Here is a 23,840-nt window from a genome sequence, read left to right on the forward strand (position 1 = left end):
CCATGATCTTCTTACCGGTAACAATTTAACATTTCAATTACATTTGTTTGAAATATATTCTTTTATTACTCTGTGTGTTGTAAGATGAGCATGTTGTTGAATTAAAATAATTCTTTATCATGACTTTAAAGTGAAACTGAATACCATAACTCATTCAAATATGTATATTGTGAATTGAAATTGTACTGTAACTAAAATAATTATTTAGTTTTTCTAAAATGAAACTACTATGTGTATGAAATGAAACTGATTATCATGTGCTCACATGGGTTGCCAAAATGCCCAAAATGAATATATAGTCTGATATATATGATGTTATAACTTTTTTTTTTTTTTTTTGAATGCTACTAGCTCTATTACATTGTAGTATCTGTTCATATACTTTCTCAACCTACTGAAACACAAAGAGCCAATAACGCCTTCACTGAGGCTCGATCTCACAACCTTCCAAATGGAAATCCAACCCGGGTACCATTAGACCACATAGTCTTGATTGATGTTATAACTTACTATTATTATTATTTTGAAAAAACAGTTGGCATACCTTGAATTGTTGTATATATTGAAACTGAGTAGTAGTTCTCACATATTTGTTGTATATTGTCAAATAAATCTGTAGTTATATTAAAATAATACTGTTGTGTTTATGTAATGAAACTACAATGTGTGTAAAATGAAAATGTGTAGTGTATTGCCAAATTAACATGTGGTTGGATTAACAGCTCGTTTGGTTCACAGAATGAATTTTGAAATCAAGTCATGGTGATCCTGACTTATCAAGTATGAAATCTCACTTATGGCGTCGTCCCAAATCCTATATATCACCTTAATTATAACCCGGTGTGGCCGAGCACTTATTGAAACCCAAAAACTAACCTAATAAACCATTTCTAAAATATGCTTTAAATTAGAGTTTGAAGAGAAGATCGGACCAACCAGATTCGCATCATCCTATCTATCGACTATTGCTAATTATAGAATTAATTGGGAAGGTTTTCAAAATAAAACTCTGAAAGTTCTTATACATATTTATAAGATTATGTAAATTATTACATTTAGAGTCAAGATGGCCGAGTTGGTTTAAGATGCCAGTTTCAGGTACTGGTTCAAAAAGACATGGGTTCAAATTTCATTCTTGGCATTATCTTTGTTATTTTACAGAACCAAAATTCAAAGATGATTGCAGCTGCGGTTGTGGCTTACTTGTCCTGGTGGTAGTTTAAAGCTGCCTTTGCCCTTATTGTGATAGAACACTCCCATGACACGAATATATGCATTCATAGCATATTCTTCATCATACAAAATTATCTAATTGCTAAACAACTGTACTATTAATTAAGCTTGAATTAGGGTGAATATAATGCATGATTTGAAGAATGTTCGTATGAATGCATGCACTTATGCAAGTCATTTCAGTAATGCTTTGTTAAATATCTCATCTGTTTTTGGTATTGTGCATTGGCATATAGCAAAGCATAAAGATTTAAAGTTGGTTTTATTCTAAAATTAAAAAAAAAGATTTAAAGTTGGTTTATTAACTAATACATGATTTTATTTTTTTTCTAGAAAAAAAAAAACAAAATATTTTTTTTTTCCAAAATTTTAATTTGTTGCTACAATTTTCTAGAAATGAAAAAGCAAAATTTTTTTTTATTCCGTACAATTATCAAATGTTAAAATCTTATAGGAGTTACTTCCACCAGAGGTCCATTGTCTTTGGTGACCGTTCCAAATTTAGTCCTAGGCTATCGATTCAGTAATTCTCATGACTTCTCCTATTTTTAGTAAGAGCATTTTTATCTTTTCATAATTATTTTTTGTATTTTTTTCTGATTTCAACCGGTTTAATTGGTTTATAGATAGATCAGGTATTAATGGGTTTGGATTCATAAACCAATGCAGCTGGGAAATTTGAAAATTTTCAATGTTCTCTCTAAGACAAATATTATAAATAATTTTTTTTTTTTCACAAAACGATTAAGGTTAATCCAATGCGTGTGAATCAAATTTTTCTTAAAATCGCTTTTCTTCCAAAGGTGCTAAAAGCATTGAAGTATCAATTTCCCAATATAATGACAAGTGTATATTTTGGGCACTGAAATATAACATTCAACACAAACTAGAACAAAAGAAAAAACACTCTTAAATCTTAAGAAGTGTACTTGATAACCTCTTTATCTTAGCCCATTTTATGCATAATTTGGTTTATAAAGTTATTAATTGGGACTAATTTATATGTCTTTATTTATAGTACACTAGGACTAACGGGGTGTTTTGAAAATAAATGACTAATAGTGGAATGAGACATTTAAATCTAGGACCAGAATAAATGAAAAAACTTAACACTTAGAACTGAATAGACCAAAATGTCATTGTATTCAACGTCATTTAAATAAATGTTGACAGATTACTAAAAATAGTCATGCCACAAGAATACTAGGACCAAATGAGGATATTTTGTAAAAAAAAAAAAGAGACTAAAAATGGAGTGATACCTATAAATCTAAGAAAAAATAGAATTAATAATAATAATAATAATTAAAGGAAAAATATAAGTGTGCAGCCTCGTGGCCAACACATGCTTCAAATACTTGAAAACTGTGAAACTAAATCCGAAGCAGTTGACTTTTTTTTTTTCTGCCAAATGGTTCATTCTCATTGGCTAAGCTCACTGTATAATCTGCTCCACTTCTCAGCAAATCCCTGCCTGTCCATCCCAACAAAACCCCCTTCTTGAGTTCGTTCTTCTCCACCGCCTTCTGCTAATTCCCCTTTGTTCAAAAGCCAAAATCTCCATTAAATTTTAATTATTCCCAGCTTGAAGCCCAAAAGGATCTAGTCTTTAAGCATAATTTCTGCAATTTCAGTTCTGCAGTCTGTATATTCATATCGGTATCTATTTACAGAGTGATCTTCGGAATGTCGGAGAAATTCTCGGCGACACTGAGAATTGGGGATCTGAATGATTACATAGCTCCATCCCAGGGCTGTGTAGTTTCCCTAAAAGCGAATTCCAATAGGCTCGAAAAGTCGGAGGTAACTAGTTACGGTTCTTGTATTCTAGGGTTTTGTACCACTTTTTGTCTTATAAAAATTGGTTCTGCAACTGAACTGTCGTTTGATTCTATGCTTGCTATAATGGGTTTCGATCGAATTTGTTAATTAATTTTTTTTTTTTAAATTTTACATACAAGGAAATTTAGTTTATTTGTATTCTGGTGTATAAATAGGGTTTCGGCAAAGTTGGAAGAGCTGCCAAACCATCAGTGCAAAGTGAACCAGTTAAAATTTCTCTCAAGGACTGCTTAGCCTGCAGGTATTTATGACCCCTGGCTTTCTTCCTTTTTGTAATCATCTGTATGTTATTTTAGGGGAGAGAGGTGTTTGTAAATGTGTTTTAGGGGTTTTAAGGTGTTGCAGTGTATAGTACTTTTTTATCATGTGCTGTGGGCTTAATAATGATCTGTATATGATTATGGATGAAAGGTATTCTAGAATAGTAATTTATATGCCTTTGAGTGTGTTAATTAGGATGTTTGTTAGCTTTTCTGCTTGATTTGGAATTAATTTGAGCAAGAGTAGAAAACAATGTGAGCAACAAAGTGACCTCAATATATGCTCTTTAGAGTCCTGAACTTCACAGTTTAAAGACAATGTAGGCCATGGGCAGAATAGCTTTTGATTTTAGGAATAGCTTGGTTACAATCTGGGTGTTAGTTCTAGTTTAGAATTTCTCATCCCTGATATTTTTGGTTTTGGAAGTGGTAGAGGTGTTCCTTTAAAGATTAACCCTGCTGTATTTCTTTTCTTCCTTGTATACTGGATGCTTGAACAATGTTTCTGTTTGTTCAAGTTGAAGCTTGGATATTCAAGTCTCTCCGTTTAAGGTACTTTGGCTAATTTTATTGTCTGTAGCGGATGCATTACATCGGCAGAGACAGTTATGCTTGAGAAGCAGAGCCTAGATGAGTTTCTTTCAAATATAAACAAAGGCAAAGCAGTCATCATCTCTGTGTCTCCTCAGTCTAGAGCCTCGCTTGCTGTTCACTTTGACATTTCCCCACTTCAGGTTAGTTGTAAGGATGTTTTTCTTCTCTTAATGATTTCAATGGCCTCAATTTCAGTTGAAGCATATAAATACATACATACATACATACATACATACATGTTTGTGCGTGTTTGCACAAGCATTTATGTATATAGTTTTTGAAGCTCTTCACTTATCCGTGTTCAACAACATGATTAACTGGGTTATCTTACTTTTCAGGTATTTAGGAAATTGACTACATTTTTTAAGTCCTTGGGTGTGAAGGCTATATTTGATACAAGCTGCGCTCGAGACTTAACTCTGATTGAATCATGTAATGAGTTTATAGCACGTTATAAGCTGTCCCAATCAACAGATGGAGAGGGATCGAAATTACATCTACCTATGATATCTTCTGCATGTCCAGGTACCTTCTGCCTTTATGTTACATATAGGCAATCTAATCCTCTTCTTTAGTGGCCTCAGTTTTCTTGATTTTGCGGATAATTCATCTTGTGTCTTTGTTGAATCCATCATGTTTAGCTAAAGAACCCGAATATACCTGTAACTACAGGGTGGATATGCTATGCTGAGAAAACACTTGGATCATACATTCTTCCCTTCATTTCTTCAGTCAAGAGCCCCCAACAAACTATTGGTGCCATCATTAAGAATTATATATGTGAAAAGCTACATATTAGGTGATGATTTTAGTATTTTACAGCCCTCGTATCATAAGCATTACATACTAATATACTATGATGTTCAGTATGCACTTTTTTACTTTATGGTTTGTGGGTTGTCATGTTCTCTCATTAGATGTTAAGTTAGCCATACACAGTCTGACACTCATGCAGTTGCTATTGGGTTCTGATTATCTGATCCTTGAAGCAGTAGGAAACTGAATTTTTGCCCAAATATATATTTCTGAGCAGGCCAGAGGAGATCTATCATGTGACAGTGATGCCATGTTATGACAAGAAACTCGAGGCAGCACGTGATGACTTTGTGTTTAATGTGGATGGTGATGGTGAAAAAATTACAGAGGTAGATTCAGTGTTGACCACTGGAGAGGTTTTAGAGTTGATACAGGTACCTCCAACACATTTAGCTCTAATATCCCTTTTATTATGAATCATGTTGCGGGGCTCTCTCTCTCTCTCACTCACTCATGCACACACAGAGTTAATATGATGTATATTATATTATTGCATATATATGTGACAACAGTTTGCCTTTTCCTTTTTGGAGTTTGAGAGAATTTTTGGCTTTCTGGTCTGCTCCTTTTATTTACTTTCTTTTCTCTACTGCAGTCAAAAGCAATTGATTTTAAAGACTTAGAAGAGTTTCCACTAGATAAATTGTAAGTCTTAGCTATACCTTTTGTGGCTTTGTTGGTGTCATTTATTTGTCAGTGTGTGTTTAACAATGAAGTCCAATTTTTATCTGTAGGCTGACAAATATTGATGAGGAAGGCCATCTCTATGGAGTTCCAGGAAGCTCTGGAGGATATGCAGAGACAGTTTTCCGCTATGTTGCTAAAATACTGTTCGGGAAGGAAGTCGAAAATCCGTTGAACTTTAAGATCATAAGGAATTCAGATTTCCAAGAAGTGAGTCTAGAAGTAAGTCATTCAACTTTGTCATGCTAAGCAGTCCTTTACAAATATGGGCTTTAATTATTCTTCAATTGTTATTATCATCGGTGCCTAAGAATGACCTGTTCTTCAGGTGGACGGCAAAACTGTTTTGAAATTTGCACAGTGCTATGGTTTCCGAAATCTGCAGAATGTAGTAAGGAAAGTCAAAATGGGGAAGTGCGACTATCACTTTCTAGAGATAATGGCGTGCCCTTCAGGTCTTTTTATTGTTTTGGATAATAATTCTACATTTGAACATCTTTATACTGATGTGATCTTGAGATATAGAATTATACTCTGTCCCAATTGGTAAACAGGTTGCTTAAATGGGGGTGGTCAAATAAAACCAAGACCGGGACAATCTGCAAAAGATTTGATCCAGTTGTTAGAGAAAAGTTACATGGAAAATGTAAGTCAATTTTACGTTACCAAAATATACCCTCAACTCTTAACTAAGATGTTGGGCCAACAAAATGTAATTACGATGTTGTAAGGCATAGATGAACTTGTATCGATGTTAAGATAAAATGCATATCACTATCACCGTAGTTGCTATACTTTGAGCATTGATCTATTGTGTCAACATAATAATAATATACTTTCCCCCCCTTTTCGGTAAGCAGTCGTTTTGAACTTGATCTGTATTTCCTATTCTGCCCCGATATTATAGGTCTTGGTAGCGAATCCATTGGAGAATCCCATTATAAAAGGCCTATATGATGAGTGGCTCGAGCATCCCGGTTCAGAGAAAGCCAAGAGGTACATTCACACAGAGTACCACCCGGTAGTAAAGAGTATTACTTCTCAGTTACAGAACTGGTAGTGCTGACAAAGGGATCCTCTCAGCTTTGCTTGTCATCTGGCGGGCATCCACAACCCCCCTCGACTGTGGTACCCCCCACAATTTTGGCAGTGCAATTTTGGTAGAGAAGTGATATTGACGTGGGTGGGTATTCCATATTCATTCTGCACTGTAAATATCTCATGTGTGGTTTGCCCATAACCCTCTGTAATATTTAAGCAAAAATTTGTGAGCCATGGTGGAGTAACCAATCTTTTTGTATGGAAACAATAAATCAGGAACCATGAGAGAGATAGGATATATCTGTATGTACTAGAGGTGGTTCTCTTCACTCTTGTTAATTGCAGAGTCATAGCATGCTTTTATCGTTTGTAAAGAATGTTTTTTTAGTGTACCTTATAGCTTTACAGCATGGAAAATGATTTTATTATAAGACTATAACAGATGGTGAATGCAATTGTTCTGTTGTCCAGAGTGGATATTCTTGTTTAGTTTAACCATTAATAGTCAGAATAAATTGTGTATCAAATGCTACAACGTTTTGTACAAATATTAGTATGAGTTTAGCTCATTGGTTCATTAGGCAGTATCGGGGAGAAGAGACCAATGTTTAAACTTCGGCATCGGTAGTGTGGGGATTATACCCAAAGTGGGTAGATTCCTTGTGCCTTGTGCAGGTTGAGTCATTGAGTCATCGTGATTTACATTCCCCTAAATGCGCAGATTTCTTGTGTGCAGGCTGTAGTCATTGAGTTATCGTGATTTATATTTTTCCGAATGCTTTGTCGGGTTGGGATGTAAGGGACCCGGGTTGGGGATGCATCGTATATAATCATTATCTTGCTGGTTTTATTTGCAGGATTATGAGTAATCCATAATAATCATGCTACATTTATTTTCTGTTTTGAATATTATATGGCCTCTTATAGTCTTATTACAATATCTCTTTATTTGATTATTTTATTTAGACTCATCTTCACTGGGGTTATTTGTTTAATGTGTATATATATATATATATATATATATATTTTAATTGTGTTATAACAAAGCTATTTTCGAGACAAATGATTTAATCAATTCTTATCTTACATTATATATATGATCCAAATAAGTTGAGATTCTCATGAAGCGACGACACTTTTCTAGTTTTGAAAAAATGAAATCTTTTAATAAAAATATATAGTGTATCGTTTTAAAAAATCTGCAAAGATTTAAATAAAAAAAATAATGTTGCATTATCTGAGAGAAAAATATTATTATTTTGGGAAAAAAATAACATCATTGTTATCAAGATAATGTCAAAAGGAAGGTAATGAAAGACCACCACCGGTCCACCACTGATTTAAAATTGCTCTTTTTGGTAGTTAAATTAAAGTCCTAAAGACCATGAGTGGCATAGGATCATTAATTGTAACTCATAAATATAATATAACGGTGCTAATATTTGAAATTAAAAATGAAATTATAAACATTGCTAATATTTAAAAGTATATTTTTTTTCATCTAACGGATGGAGAAACTCCAAAGGTCGAGAAAGTATACATTTATTTGATTATAAGATTAGTATAAAAGTATTACTCAATTAATTGGATAATATTTGTCTTATTCATCTGTAATTATTTTAAAAAAATTGATATGTAATATGATTTATACAATTATATTATTATTAAAATAAATATGGGAAAAAAGGGAAATAATTTTAAAACGCATAAAGTTCTGAAAAAAGAAATTTAGAATCAAAATGTTGTTTTAAATTACCTAATTTACAAACGTGAGGAATAGTGGTAGCAAAAGATGTATAATATAACGGTGCTAATATTTGAAATTAAAGATGAAATTATAAACATTCTTAATATTTAAAAGTATATTTTTTTTCATCTAACGGATGGAGAAACTCCAAAGGTCGAGAAAGTATACATTTATTTGATTATAAGATTAGTATAAAAGTATTACTCAATTAATTGGATAATATTTGTCTTATTCATCTGTAATTATTTTAAAAAAATTGATATGTAATATGATTTATACAATTATATTATTATTAAAATAAATATGGGAAAAAAGGGAAATAATTTTAAAACGCATAAAGTTCTGAAAAAAGAAATTTAGAATCAAAATGTTGTTTTAAATTACCTAATTTACAAACGTGAGGAATAGTGGTAGCAAAAGATGTGTTAAGTGTGGCTGCTGGGATTCGAGCCCAGGTCTCCACGGCCACAACGTGGAATTCTTACCACTAAACTACAGCCACAAGGTTCGACACAATTTGCAAATATTTTTAGATAAGTATATAGATGCATGGACGTATAAGTCTAGCATGAATTAATTATTAATTAAATAAACAAATGGCATATAACTATGGTATTTAGGCTTCCCATAAAAATTTTCAAGAAAACAATAATCTAAAAGAAATATATTTTTTTTTACAACCTTTCAAACCTCCACAATATTGTCAAGCACTTTGTGCTTAGATGACATGTAATGACCTCTCCCATATGGGAGGTCATCAAGCCTCAGTGGAGGTGTTGTTGGCTCTTTGTGTTTCAATAGGTTGAGAAAGTATGTTTTGTTGACTCTTTGTGCTTCAATAGGTTGAGAAAATATGTTTGAACAGATACTACAATGTAATATAGTCAGTAACATTCATAAAAAAAAAAAAACCTCAGAGATAGTGACGTAAGAAACTGGGTTGTAGTTTTCGATCGTAAAAGCCATAGCCGTTATTTTCAGTTTCCTCATGAAATTGGGTTGTTGTTCTTGCGGGATTAATATTGTTTGGACCTTGTTATTAGTGACGTTGTTATTGTTGTTGTTGTTGCTGGGCAATTTGTTGAAGTACTCGATGTCTCTTGCACAGAGATAGAATGTGGATAGAAGGAAGAAGGGGATGAAAATCGAGAAATAGGTGGCGATGGAAGCCATGGATCGAAGAGAGAGATAGAGATCGAAACAATAATACAAATATATAATATAATGTTTGGTTGAATTATAATATGGGAGGCTGAAGCTTTAATTTGTTTATATAGAGAGGTATTGAACTTTATTAGGAAGTATTTGTTCTCCTTTGATATTTAATACCAACAATTTGTGCCAACTTTTGGTGACATTATATTGAAAATAATATATATATATATATATAGATAGATTTTGGATCCGGTGAGGTTACCTTTGTCAGGCGAGGTGGTGAGGCTTGATCTGGTGCGTTTATTTGGGCTTTTGGATGGATAGATTTGGTTGAATATAATGCCAATAGTTATGTTGTGCGACCGAATGTACCATGCGCATGGTGCATACGATGCAAAACGACGTCGTTTTGACTAAAAACGCGCGTCCCACTTTAAAAAAAAAATTCAGGTTCGATTCTCGGGAATAGCATTATTGTGGATATATAGTTATGAATTTCTAGATATATAGTTATAAATTTGTGGATATATAGTTATGAATTTATGGATATTTAGTTCATTCATTGTGGATATTTAGTTCATTCATTGTAGATATTTACTTCATTCATTCACTGTGGATATATAGTTATGAATTTATAGATATATAGTTATGAATTTCTGGATATATAGTTATGAATTTATGGATATTTAGTTCAATCATTGTGGATATTTAGTTCAATCATTGTGGATATTTAGTTCATTCATTGTGGATATTTAGTTCATTCATTGTGGATTTTTACTTCATTCATTCATTCATTGTGAATTTTTACTTCCTTCATTCACTGTGGATATATAGTTATGAATTTGTGGATATATAGTTATGAATTTCTGGACATATAAAAATGCTATTGCCGAGAATCGAACCTGATTTCTTCTTTAAGTGGGACGCGCGTTTTTTTAACCAAAATGGCGCCGTTTTGCAATCGTATGTACCTTGCAAGGTGCATTCGGTTGCACAACATAATTTGCGATATAATGCCTTGTGCGTGTGATTTATTTGCATGTGGGGGTGTTGTTGTCTTTTTGGTAGTGTCTTAATTAAGGTGTAATAATTAATTAGCAGATTTTATGGGCTTGTGCACTACTTAATTATGGTATTGTATCGGGTGTGTGCAATTTGTTTTCCCGTGTGTGCATTTGACTTCAATTCTTTGTTATGCTGTGTGTGCAATTTGTTTTCCTGTGTGTGCGTTTGGCTTAAATTCTTTGTTATGACGGGTATGATCAATCAGCGGTATGGTTGTGGTTTTTGTTGCATGTTGATTCCGTTATTCAATTTAAAAATTAATGAACAGAAGTTTGCGTTGTGTTATGAAGTTTTTCTGTGTGCATTTTATGTGTTCGGCTTGTGCGTTGGGTCACAAATAGGTTGACAAGTTTTCAGGCCAAATATCTCTTATTTGGACTGTCAACTAGAATTGAGGCAAACTTTTACCATATTTTTATAGCTTGGTTTTTGTTTTTTTACGTAAAGCAATTTTGGTATGTGTATTTTAATTGTAACATGTTATGATCTATTAACGGTTGGTGTGTTGTTATTTTATATATTTATTTGGTGCTTTTTGTTGTTATGGTCTGTGCGATTGGGATTTACAAGGGGTGTGTGTGTGTGTTTTTTTTTTTTTTTTTTTTTTTTTTTTTTTTTGGGTTTAAAATTTACATTGGATTCTAGTAGGTCTGACGTTTGTTCGGTTTAGTTTTTGGGCTTGTGCGTTGGGTTTCTTAACCCAACGCACCGACTTAACTAAATGGCTGCACAGACAGAACATAACCCATAACACACTTCTATTAAGGTTTCACATACCTCTTTCCGGTTGCACCTTCGTTGTTGAGGAGATATCCCACCGCAAAACACTATTGCTGAGTACAAATGTTTAAATACAACTCACACTCTATCAACAATAATTTATAACCGTAAATATATTATTCAACACCATAATTAGTTGATCCTTAGCATGGAATATATTCCAATCTATTCATAACCATATATAGCTCTAATATTACAATTACTTATACACCCTTATACATAGACTACTACCATAGATGGAAAATAAATCTCTTTCAATCTCACCATTTGATATGTTATGATTTAATGGATGAGATGGGGCTCCATTATCTCACCCATCTAAGTGACCTCATATGATCCGAAACCTATATATATATATATATATATACCACAATTACATAGATGGATCGGAGTATTTAAACTATATATTTTAATATATATATATATATATATATATATATATATATATATATATATATATATTAAAATATATAGTTTAAATACTCCGATCCGTAATATTTTCTTGTGGGAAATAGGCAGTCCATCTATGTAATTGTGGTTCATTGTAATTAATATGTAGAATTCTTTTCTTTTTTTTTTTTTTTTATAGAAAAATATTTAGAATTTTAGTAACGTGATGTTATAAGATTTCACAACCCTTATACCATGGAGGTAGACCACTAATATACATATTTATTTTTAATATAAAAGAATTATTTTTATTGTATTACTACGTACATGTCATTTTAATAAGTTCATTATATTTAAGATATGTCATTTTTAGTAAGTTCAATATATATATATATATATATATATATATATATATATATATATATATATATATATATATATATAGTGTATTACCTAAAAATGAGCCTATAATGCATTAAAATGAATATGTAGTATATTAAAATGAACATATATAAGTGATTCTCCTGGTATAATTTGTTGAATTTATGTTTGTACGGGCTTAACTTTCTAGTTCAGTAGACAGTATTTGAGAGAAGAAACCAAGATTTAAACCTCAGCAGTAACGGTGTGGGAATTATGCCTAGCTAAAATGGACAAATTTTTTGTGCACACCGATATTTAGTCTTATTTACTGATTTTGCACACCAATATTTAGTCTTATTTGCTGAGTCATTGAGTCACCGTAATTTATAACTTTTTGCGACAAATAATTTGTTGGATTTGGGATTTTGAGCCTTAGCTTTGTGAAATGCACTTCTGGTGGCCCAATGGTCGAATATATTCACTTATTCAGTATACAGGCCCATTAGATATAGAGAGAAATAGAGAATAGAAGAAGATATAGAAAGATAAGGCATGATTGAATATGAACCAACTAAAACCTACCCAAGATACACAGTTACACATTGCAGTGCTCAGAGGAAACCAAGAAACATGAAAACTTTGAGGATTCAATTCCATTTAAAACACCCAAATTTCAAGTCCCCATCTTCAAATCATGCATTTCTCATCCAAACCAAACCCAAATCACACCTAAAACACCCAAAGAAGGAGGAGCCTTCCTTTTCTGCAACCCAAAATGTCACTGATTTGCCCAGTGCCAAGACTCCACTTCTTCAAACCATTAATACCTCATTCAAGAAAACCCATCTTCAAATCATCCCCAAATCCCAGAAACTTTCAAGAAATGGGTTTTCTTTATCTGAAACAGGGTCAAATGATGAGAAGAATTCAAGAATTTTGATACTGGGAGCTGTGTCAATAGGAGTTGTGATGTTTCTTATGGGTGTTGGGGATGAAAAGGCACTTGCTTTAGGCCCTCGAGGTCCATTAATGGAGGACTTTTGGGACAACATGAGGAGATATGCAATTTATGCACTGACAGTGAGTACAGGTGTTCTCTACGCTGTTTTCCAGCCAATCTATGAGCTGTTGAAGAACCCCATTTCTGCAGTTCTCGTAGTCACTATCATTGCAGGCAGCATTTTCATTGTTTCTCAGGTCCTTTCTGCCATGGTTGGTGTCTCTGACTTCTCCTATGAGTATAGCTACTAGTGGTTGTGTTCAAGCCAAGAACAAGAAATCTTTTTATTTCCTATATTGTCTGGGATTTGGGCTTTTGCTTAGACAAATGTTGCATATTCTACAAAATCTTCAATTTTTCTCTTTGATAAATTGGTGATAGCTTCTTGCTACTACCAGTACTACATAATCATTGTTGTATTATTATGTGTCTTTTTTAATTGTAAGAGAATTTTGTCATCTAAACTCCATTTTTTCAAAATTTGCTGGTGATCATTTATTATCTTGAACATAAAGTGGTATTATCCCTAGAACATATCTTTGTTTTTTAGGCACTAAAAATATGTACCATAATAGCTTGCCTAAAGAGGCGTTTTATGCATTGAGAGTTGAGACATTTGTATAAAATGCCTCCTCTATCAAGCATTGGATTGGCCTAATATTAGTATTGGCTACAAGAATATGTTTATCAAAGAAAAATGATAGATTATAAATAAGAATGTGAATCGCTCCAGTCCTTTCGGTTCGGGCAAGCCTTGTCATGTAATTGAAGTTCTGTTTGTCAAATCTAGCTGAAAAGTTATAAGTTAGTAGCTGAAAGCTGAAAAGTAGCTAAAAGCTGAAAAGCTGTAAGTTAGGAGTTGAAAACTGAAGAGCTGTTAAGATTGAAAGTATTTGGTAAAATTAGCTTTTTGATAAACTGATAAATGTAAAAAGACTAAAAATGACATCTTCATAAAATTTAACATTTCGTCTTCCAAAAAAAAAACATTTTTAAAAATAAAACTATTAGCATAATCATGATCTAGCATCCCATAATGAAGTAAAAATATTGTTGCGAATCTCCTTCATCTCCATAGAGGTTTGACTTAAATTTTCGTTGATGGAGATATTACTACTTGAATCTTGAAGTTCATCGGGCGGTATGTAATCTGGATGCTGCTCAAACACATTAAACATCAGCTTGTGAATTTTTTCGAATATAATTATGTAGTGCAAATGTGGCCATAATAACATCAATTTGGGTCTCCACACTAAACTGCGGCATTTTAGCAAGTATTCCATCTCTTCTTCAATACTCCAAACGACCTCTCAATACAACTTCGAAGAGAAGAATGTGCACGATTGAATGCTTCTTGAGCATTAGTTGGCGGCTCTTGTTCAAATTGAGATTGATGATGCCTTATTCTTGGAGTGCGATGGATGATGCTTTTGCAGAGTGCGATGGCTGATGGACGATGCTTCTGCGGAATGCGAATGGGGGATGGACGAGGCTTCTGCTGAATGCGAATGAAGATGAAGGGATTGACGTGAAAGTTGCGAATAGGGGAAGAGAAAGGGTTTTAATTCATAAAAGTTAAAAGATGTCATTACTTTAAAATAATAAGGATAAAGATGAAAAAAAAAAGTTAGGAAGCTACTAGCTTATTTTGAAATGTTACTTAAAGGTAGCATTCCAAAATAAGCTATTATTTTAATCTACGAGCTTATTTTAGGAACATTACCAAACAAAGCTTATAGCTATTAGTAGCTTAAAATAAGCTATAAGCTACGCCAACAGAGTCTGAGTGAAAATTTTGACATTTTAAAATTAACATTCTCAGCTTTCAATTTTAATCAGGGAAAATTGAAATTTATGTCTAAAAAATATGCCAATTATCAATGTCACCCCTGAATTATTAGTAGTGTAAATGTTGTCCCTCAATTTTCAAAACGTAACATATATTGTCCCTCCCATAATAGGAAGAAGGAGTAACGTTGTTGTCGGCGGAAGGAGAATGAACGAAGAAAGAAAAATGGTGAAAAAAATGTGGTCTGATCTTCGAACAAGGAAGGCGGCATATAACCACATTTACACCACTAATATATGTCACGTTTTGAAAATTAAAGGCCAGCATTTACACCACTAATAATTCATGGGTGACATTGATAATTGGCATATTTGTGAGGGGCATATATTCAATGCTGGATTTTGGGGTGTGCAAAGTGCCCAATAGCATATGACTTCAATTTTTAGAGAGCACAATATTTATTTTTGACCTATCAACTTAAGAAATTAAAAAAATTCTGCACAATTAATCTTGAAACTCGTGTTTTTTCTCCAAATCACTTCCCTCCCCTAATAATTAGAACCTAATTAATTGAGCATGTTGCATGGCAAAACTGTTCTGTTTCTCCAATAGCACGGACCATGGTCCACTATAATTTGCCAGCGGCAATTGTTATACCAAGGGCTAGTGATAGGGTTATAGGGCAACTCATTTGCCCTACGGAGCTCACTAGTGTATTTTTCTGACCTCACTAACATAGTTATCATCGCAGGCGACGCCTTGGCGTCCTGTCGGTGGAGACAGGACGCCTAGAGGCCACGCCTCGCCTGAAAATAGTGAGGCGAGGTCCGGTGTTACCAAGGCGTCCCAGGTGACGTCGACACGGCATCTAAACCCCGAATACGAGACCCATTATTTATTTATTTATTTTTTTAAAAATGGTATGCCTAAAACCTAATAAGAATAGAGAAGAGAGAAAAACACATTTCAGATCTGCGTCCAGCTCTAGCGTCGACTTCCCCCGAACTCACAGAGAAGAAGAAACCCATCACCCTCCCACCGGTGTCGCCGTCCCACTATCGTGACTTGTGGATCTTCGTCGGCTTTCTTGCTTCTCCATTTTCTTTGGTATTGAGAGTTTCTTTTTGGTTTATATTAGCAGAGGGGGCTGGGCAGTGGGAGCAGTGGGCAGAGGCAGTGCTCATTGCCAACCACTTGTGTGTGTGTGTATATATATATATATATATATATATATATATATATATATATATATATATGTATGTATTAGGGAACCAACATGGTTGGCATGGTGATTCAGCACCTCGTCCCTTAAGCATGAGGTTGGGGGTTCGATCCTCACCTATATGAATGGTGCAAACCATTTGGCCAGTCCCCTACTACTTAGTGACCGTTGGGACGGAGCATGGGATTGTAATTTAATTATGTTGTTTGAATTTAATTATAAATGAAATAGAATCTTTTCTAAGGAAACCTATCAATAGTAAGAAATAATTCTAGTTTTTAATACTAAGATTTTTAAAAAATTCCGTGCGTGAAGAATCATAATCAAAGTTAGCCATCCAGAGTTCGCACATGGCAGAAGACGTCGTTGGTATTTTAATTTTGTATGTGGTGCGTAGGTGTGTGCGTTTGTGACCGTTGGCATGTGCAAAAGTCTGAGTTTATTATTTTCTTGAATGTGGTACTTTGATGGGCGTGTGCGCTCGATCTTGCTGGTTTGTGCAAATGTGTTTCGTGTGTTCTAGGTTTACAATGGGGGGTTGGGTCATAATTAATTGCAGTGGGCGCACGGATGTTCATTCTAGTAGACGAAAATAGTTGACCACAAAAGCACGATCATATGTGGTTTTTGTTATACAGCTTGTGCATTTGGCCGGAGTAGTGTGTCGCACGGATGTTCAACCACGCACATGCACACGCACATGCAGGCAATTCCCAGACTGTCGCACCAGCCCAATTTCACTTACACACCGACCAACACATCACAAACATATAAAAAGAAAATCACAGAACAAAACATCCCCAAATACTTCGTTGCCTCCTCAGACTTTTGCATACGCCCAAATACACGAATGCACCAATCATTTCATCACAAGCAAATAAAATAGATCAGTGTAAAACAAAACATTCCCTAACCCTTCATGGCCTACCCAGCAAATGCACACACTACTCCGGTCAAATGCACACGCTGTGTAACAAAAACCACATATGGTAGTGCTTTTGTGGTCGACTATTTCCGTCTACTTGAATGAATATCAGTGCGCCCATTGCAATTAATTATGACCCAATCCCCATTGTGCACCTAGAACATACGAAACACATTTGTACAAACCACTAAGACCAGCCGCACACGCTCATCAAAGTACCACATTCAAGAAAATAATAAACTCAGACTTTTGCACACGCCAACGGTCACAAACGCACACACCTACTTACCATATAAAAAATTAAAATACTGAACGAACTTACGAGCGGAATCTTCTGCCATGTGCAAACTTTGGATGACTGACTTTGATTGTGGTTCTTCACACACATAATTTTTTTAAAATCTTAGTACTAAAAACTAGAATTATTTCTTACCATGGATATGTTTCCTTAAAATATGGAAAAGATTCTATTTCATCTCTAATCAAATTCAAACAATATAATTAAATTACAATCCCACCCTTTTGTATTGATTTTTTCCTAATATAATTTCTATGTTAATCTCAATCCTATCCATTAATTCCAAATGTATAGATGGTTGAGATGAGATCTCACGATCTCATCTTGTTAATCTCAATCCTATCCATTAATTCCAAATGTATAGATGGTTGAGATGAGATCTCACGATCTCATCTAATTAGGGTGGTCTCACTAGATCCAAATCCTATATATGTATAGTATTTTTTTAACTTGTTGCCTAGACGAGCGCCTAGTCGCCTAGGCAAAAAGGTGGTCAGGGGGCACCGCGACTTAACAGGGCGCCATGATAACTATGCTCACTAATGCACTTTTCGACCTCAGTAGTGCATTTCCCGACATCACTAGTACATTTCCCAACTTCACTAGTACATTTTCTGAGCACACTAGTGCATTTCCCGACCTTGAGAGGGCACGCATGACTACTTCCCGATCTCATTATTAATAGACCTTCCGGTCTCATTACTCGTAGACCTCTCAGTCTCATTACCAAATGAACTTACCAGTCGCCTTGCATGTAGACTTCCCAACCGGACTACCAATAGACTCCCCGACCGCGTCCGACCGAACCACCGATCGGGATATGAACATCAAGACGAATCCAACCAAATCCGATCACGTGTCAAAACTCTAAGGATACTTGGCAAGTGTAACCTCACCACCGTATCTAGCTAGGACACGTGGAGTACATGCCGAGAACCCGACATGTGTCCCCTCCTCCCTCTATATATAGGACATTTATTGCACTTTGGGGGGACTTTTGGCTCCCAACTTAGACCACTCCACTTGGAGCCTCCTGATCTTACGTGGTCGGCTCTCAATAAATTTTCCGGTCACACCAACCACTTCTATTAAACTTTTCAACCATATTATTTCACCTATAATAGAGTTTCCGGTCACATTTATCCGACCCGAAACAATTTACTCTATCAACTAGGGTCCACATTACATTGTGGACATTAATTCAAAAATTATGTGTTTGCAATTAACATATTACGAAGTATGTGTCTATAGTTAATTAATTATGGAGTTAATACCCAAAATCATCTTCGACTATAGTGGTTTTTCTCAATTTTGTCCTAAACGACTTTGGTGACTTAATGTAGTCCCAGAGTTTTGTGTTTTTACTCAATTTTGTTCCAGACTTTTGTGTTTTTGCTCAATTTAGTCCCCCATTTGTTATTCCGTCCATTTGTTGTTGAATAAATAGACAATTCAATAATTTTAATATTGGCATCTCTTTATTCATAGACATGTGAAGTGCGAAATTCTTCTTTTTTTACGAATTACTTCTAGAATCACTTCTAAAGCTGCGAATATAAAATTTGATTCGTAGGTCTGAGAGTAACTCTGGGTGTAATTCGTGTAAGAAAGAGAGATTTCTCACTTCGCAAGTTGAAAGTAAAGAGAGGTCAATAGTGATATTATTGAATTGTCCCTTTATTTAACACCAATTTGACGGAATAACAAACGGATGACTAAATTGAGCGAAACACAAAAGTTTGGGACTATATTAGGTCACCAAAGTCATTTAGGACGAAATTGAGAAAAACCATTATAGTCGAGGATAATTTTGGGTATTAACTCATTAATTATGTGTTTATAAATAAATTGAATGTACATAATTTGTTAACTATAGGCACGTAATATATTAATGGCATGTTATATGTCTGTAGTTAGCATATTATGTACCGATAGTTAACCTATTATATGCATTCAATTTATTTATATATACATAATATGTTAACTACAACACAATTTGAATATCATTTTTGACCAGGATTTACAATGTTAGATGGACCTGATCTATAGTAAATTTGTCATTATTCGCCTCCCTAATACCATTACCACAACAGTAATAAACAAATAATTTTATTTAAAATAATTATAATTATTAAAAATTTATTACATTTTGCAAGGACTTGTTTAATGCAACATTTCTGTTTTATGACACTCAAATATATTTTATTTTTAATAAGAAAAAATATTTAATGCATCGTCGATGTGTTGTCCACATTACATCGGAGGTTTCTTGTCTTTGGTGGCAATTTCAAATTTAGTTACACACTATCGTTTTTGTCATTTTACATCCCAGACTATTATTTTTTGGACACTTTTAGTCCATTCATGAGTTTTTCTATTTTTAGTAAGGGCATGTTTGTTTCTTTATATTTTTCATTTGTTATTTTTCCGGTTTCAACCAGTTTAATTGGTTTAGAACTTTAGGTAACCTCTGATTTTTAGTAACCATATTTTCCAGTCAATTTTTAGTAAAGTCCTAAACTAATTAAATTGGTTGAAACCGGAAAAATAATAAAAGAAAAATATGAAGAGACAAAAATGCCCTTATTAAAAATAGAAAAAATCATGAGAATAACTAAAAGTGTCCAAAAAACGATAGCCTGGGATGTAAAATGACAAAAACGATAGTCTGCGACTAAATTTGAAATTGTCACTAAAGACAAGGGACCTCCGGTAGAATTAACTCTTCAAAAAAATTATAATATTAATTAAGGTTTTATTTTATAAAATATAATACTTTCTAGATTAAAATATTTTTTCATAAATAAATTTGCAACAGTATTATAAATTTGAATGGGGTAATTCAATAGTCGCTCGCAACAATCTAAAAATATAATAAGTCTTAATTAAGGTTATATCTTCCTTGATTTATGTCCCTATTTTTGTATGTAAATAAATGTGTACATTTTACTTTAAATGTGGTACATTTCAATGTTATTAGACAAAATTATCCTTAAACCGTTATAACACCATTAGTTTTTAATTCTAATATTGATAACACATCATTATTACCATACACATATACCTATCATATCTTTTTTCTATTTTTAATTATCATTTTATTAAAATCATTATATAATTAATTTAATGCTTAATTATATTTTAATTAAATTTTCATGAATATTATATATGTGTGTACAAAATACATATATTATTTGTGTATATATAATATAAATTATAATTTTTAATTATTTTTATTTATCAATATTTTAATATTAAGCATGAATTTTCGCGTGCTTACATAATATTATTATAAATTTGAATTTGATAATTCAATAGTCGCAGTCTCGCAGAATGGAATTAAAACTATTTAATATATAATCCATAGTCCAAAGCTCTGTGCCTGATAAGGCAGTATAGTATAGATTGTGGTTTCTAAAATCTTTTGACCTCCATAGCCTATAGCTCTGAGAATCCAAGTTTCAGAGTGTAAAACAGAAGAGAAATGGCATACAACATAGGCTCTGCCTCTCTCTCCCAAGATCCCCAGCTCTTCTGCAACTCTCTCCATCCTGCCCACTTTCTCCAACTCTCTCCCAAACCCAAACCCTGCACTCTCTCCTTCAGAATCCGCAGGGCCCCTTCCCTCCAGATCTCCCAAGTCTCCGTGCAAGAACCGACTCAGACTTCAAAAAGAACTTCAAATTCTCAGCACCCAGACGAAAAGACTAAATCTTCGTCAAAAATCAACGTCTGGATCAATCCCAATAGCCCCAGAGCTTCTAAGCTAAGACAGATTAGTAATGATTTCAAGTACTCTTCTCTGGTGCGTATTTCGCAATCTTTGGATTCTTGCAGCGCAAATGAAGGAGAAGTGTCGAGCGTGCTGTCTGCTTTGGGGGATAAAGCAGTAGAACAAGACGCTGTGGTTATTCTTAACAATATGTCGAACCCTGATACAGCGCTTCTGGCACTCAATTACTTCCTGCGGACGATGAAATTGAGAAAGGAAGTGATTCTGTATAATGTGACTTTGAAAGTGTTGAAGAAGAATAAAGATTTGAGTCGTGCGGAGAAACTGTTTGATGAAATGCTTGAGAGAGGAGTTAAGCCAGATAATATTACGTTCTCAACCATTATTAGCTGCGCTAGGCTCAGTTCTCTGCCTGAAAAAGGTGTGGAGTGGTTCGACAAGATGCCTACGTTTGGGTGTAAACCGGATATTGTTACTTACTCGGCCATGATTGATTGTTATGGAAGGTCAGGGAATGTGGATAAGGCGTTGAGCTTGTACGACCGTGCAAGGGCAGAGAAATGGCGTATTGATGTCGTAACGTTCTCCACATTGATGAGGATTTATGGTGCTTCTGGCAATTTTGATGGGTGCTTGAATGTGTATGAGGAAATGAAGGCACTTGGTACCAAGCCTAATTTGCTTGTGTATAACAATTTGTTGGATGCCATGGGAAGAGCTAGGAGGCCATGGCAGGCTAAGAACATCTACTTGGAAATGGTACAAAATGGGTTCCAACCAAATTCGTCTACCTATGCTGCACTGATTCAGGCATATGGCAAGGCTCGATATGGTGAAGATTGTATAAATGTGTATAGAGAAATGAAGGGGAAAGGAATGGAATTGAATACTGTTTTGTATAATACCCTGCTTGCGACGTGTGCTGATCTGGGAGTGACAGATGAGGCAATTGAAATTTACAAGGATATGAAGAGTTCAGAAATGTGCAAGCCTGACCATTGGACATATTCTTCTTTGATCAAAATATATTCTTGCAGTGGGAAGGTCTTAGAGGCTGAAGCCGTATTGGATGAAATGGCAGAAGTAGGGTTAGAGCCCGATATTTTTGTCCTAACCTCACTACTTCAATGTTATGGGAAGGCTAATCGGTTAGATGATGTCGTGAGGACATTTGATCGGCTGTCAGGCTTAGGTTTGAGCCCCGATGAGCGATTTTGCAGTTGTCTTCTCAACGTGCTGGTCCAGATACCCAAGGAAGAAATGTATAAATTGTCCGATTGCATTGAGAAGGCCAACCCAAAGCTCGGTTACATTGTGAAACTCCTGATGGATGAAGAGAATGCTGAAGGTGAGGTTTTAAAGAGGGAAGCTGAAGAACTCTTTAATTCTATTGGTACTGTTTTCAGAAAAGCTTATTGCAGCAGCTTTATTGATATCTGTGTGAACCTTAATCAAATCAAAAAAGCTTGCGAGTTGTTAGACCTTGGAATAGCGCTTGATATCTACACTAATATACAATCCAAAGAACCTACTCGGTGGTCGTTGCATCTGAAGAGCCTGTCCTTTGGGACAGCACTGACCGCATTTCACGTCTGGATGAATGACTTGAACGAAACGGTTGAAAATGGCGAGGAGCTTCCACCGGTGCTTGGGATCAACACGGGACATGTCAAACACAAATATTCTAAGAAAGGTTTGAAAGGTGTATTCGAGTCGCATCTAAAGGAACTAAATGCTCCATTTCATGAGGCACCACACCTGCCTGGCTGGTTTTTGACAACAAATATTGCAGCAATGTTGTGGTTGAAATCTAGAGATTCTGACCAGGCTGTTCCTGCTAAGGAGTTGGTTCTTAATAGACCTTAACATTTGGCTTATATTCTTCTTCTTTAAATTATATGCATAGAGTAAACTTTGCCGAATCTTATTTGCTCTCGGGATGCATTCTATTATGACTATATGATATGTACTTCTGACTTCTGAGATGAGCAATGAAGGTATAAAAACAGGCTGATATTCAACTCCTGATTATTATAATTTTGAATTTGACAACCATTTCTATATTTTTTAAGTTCACTTAAAGATGGACTGCATGTCTCTTCGGGCTGATATACACACACACACACACCTAGTTTCAGCTCCCAGCATCTATGCAACCATGGGAAACTGCATTTACACAGTACTCTTTATCTTTATCTCAGAAGAGAGAAAAGAGTTCCAACCATGGAAGGTGAAGATCTTGAAGTCTGGACAAGTGTGGAGGAGATGAGATGCGGGCGCCATAGCCTGCATTGCTGCTGGGAAACCAGGTGAGATGCAGAAGTGTGATATGCCAATTAGATCTCATAAAGTGTACAAGAAAAATGGTAGTTGTAATGGCCAAAGAGTGAAGATGTTATTGAGTAATTATAAGCAGCAGTTAGATCTTATCATTACTGATGTGAATAAGCTCCAATCCAGATGGATTGCTATTCGCTCTCTTAGTTTAAAGTAGAGACCATTGCTGGGTACTATCCTAGAGTTGTAGAACTGTTTAAGAAGGAAGCTAAAATAATATCTATTTTTTATTCTAGTCTAGATTTATATGTGTCATTCTACTTTTACTTTATTTATTTATTATTTATTTATTTATTATTATTTTTTTAAGAACATTCCCGGTTGGTCTTAGTATATTTAAATAAAGTTAAATACGATGACATTTCGGTCTTTTTATACAAAGTGGGTTGACCCACTATATATTTATTTGTATTTTTTGATAAAAAATTCTTAATTCACAACTAGAGTCCTCTATCCAAAAAGTTCTTAATTCACGGTTAGAGTCCTTTGTTCAAAAAATTCTTAAAAAAATATATTAAAAAAGAAAAAAAGAAACAGCCATATCTGAGGGGTGGTTGTCTTCTTTG

General features: G+C 34.4%; 3 protein-coding genes and 1 non-coding gene across 4 annotated transcripts; 3 read left to right on the plus strand and 1 right to left on the minus strand.

The window, feature by feature from the left end:
- Positions 1-2,706: 2,706 nt before the first annotated feature.
- On the plus strand, positions 2,707-6,935 carry LOC109172321 (protein NAR1). The gene is made up of 11 exons (XM_019321504.1): positions 2,707-3,036; positions 3,231-3,316; positions 3,916-4,069; positions 4,268-4,454; positions 4,602-4,728; positions 4,963-5,119; positions 5,341-5,390; positions 5,480-5,651; positions 5,758-5,884; positions 5,984-6,075; positions 6,337-6,935. The coding sequence occupies exons 1-11, from the start codon at positions 2,920-2,922 to the stop codon at positions 6,487-6,489; spliced, it is 1,422 nt and encodes a 473-aa protein (XP_019177049.1). The 5' UTR covers positions 2,707-2,919; the 3' UTR covers positions 6,490-6,935.
- Positions 6,936-8,647: 1,712 nt separating this feature from the next.
- On the minus strand, positions 8,648-8,719 carry TRNAH-GUG. Its single transcript has one exon. It is a non-coding gene; the product is annotated as a tRNA-His (tRNA).
- Positions 8,720-12,489: 3,770 nt separating this feature from the next.
- LOC109172322 lies at positions 12,490-13,446 on the plus strand. The gene has a single exon (XM_019321505.1). The coding sequence runs from the start codon at positions 12,523-12,525 to the stop codon at positions 13,219-13,221; it is 699 nt and encodes a 232-aa protein (XP_019177050.1). The 5' UTR covers positions 12,490-12,522; the 3' UTR covers positions 13,222-13,446.
- A 7,120-nt stretch (positions 13,447-20,566) lies between these two features.
- Positions 20,567-22,984, plus strand: LOC109172269 (pentatricopeptide repeat-containing protein At4g16390, chloroplastic). The gene has a single exon (XM_019321434.1). The coding sequence runs from the start codon at positions 20,689-20,691 to the stop codon at positions 22,801-22,803; it is 2,115 nt and encodes a 704-aa protein (XP_019176979.1). The 5' UTR covers positions 20,567-20,688; the 3' UTR covers positions 22,804-22,984.
- Positions 22,985-23,840: the final 856 nt, after the last annotated feature.

This window comes from Ipomoea nil, unplaced genomic scaffold (assembly GCF_001879475.1).
Source record: "Ipomoea nil cultivar Tokyo-kokei standard unplaced genomic scaffold, Asagao_1.1 scaffold0415, whole genome shotgun sequence".
NCBI lineage: Eukaryota > Viridiplantae > Streptophyta > Magnoliopsida > Solanales > Convolvulaceae > Ipomoea > Ipomoea nil.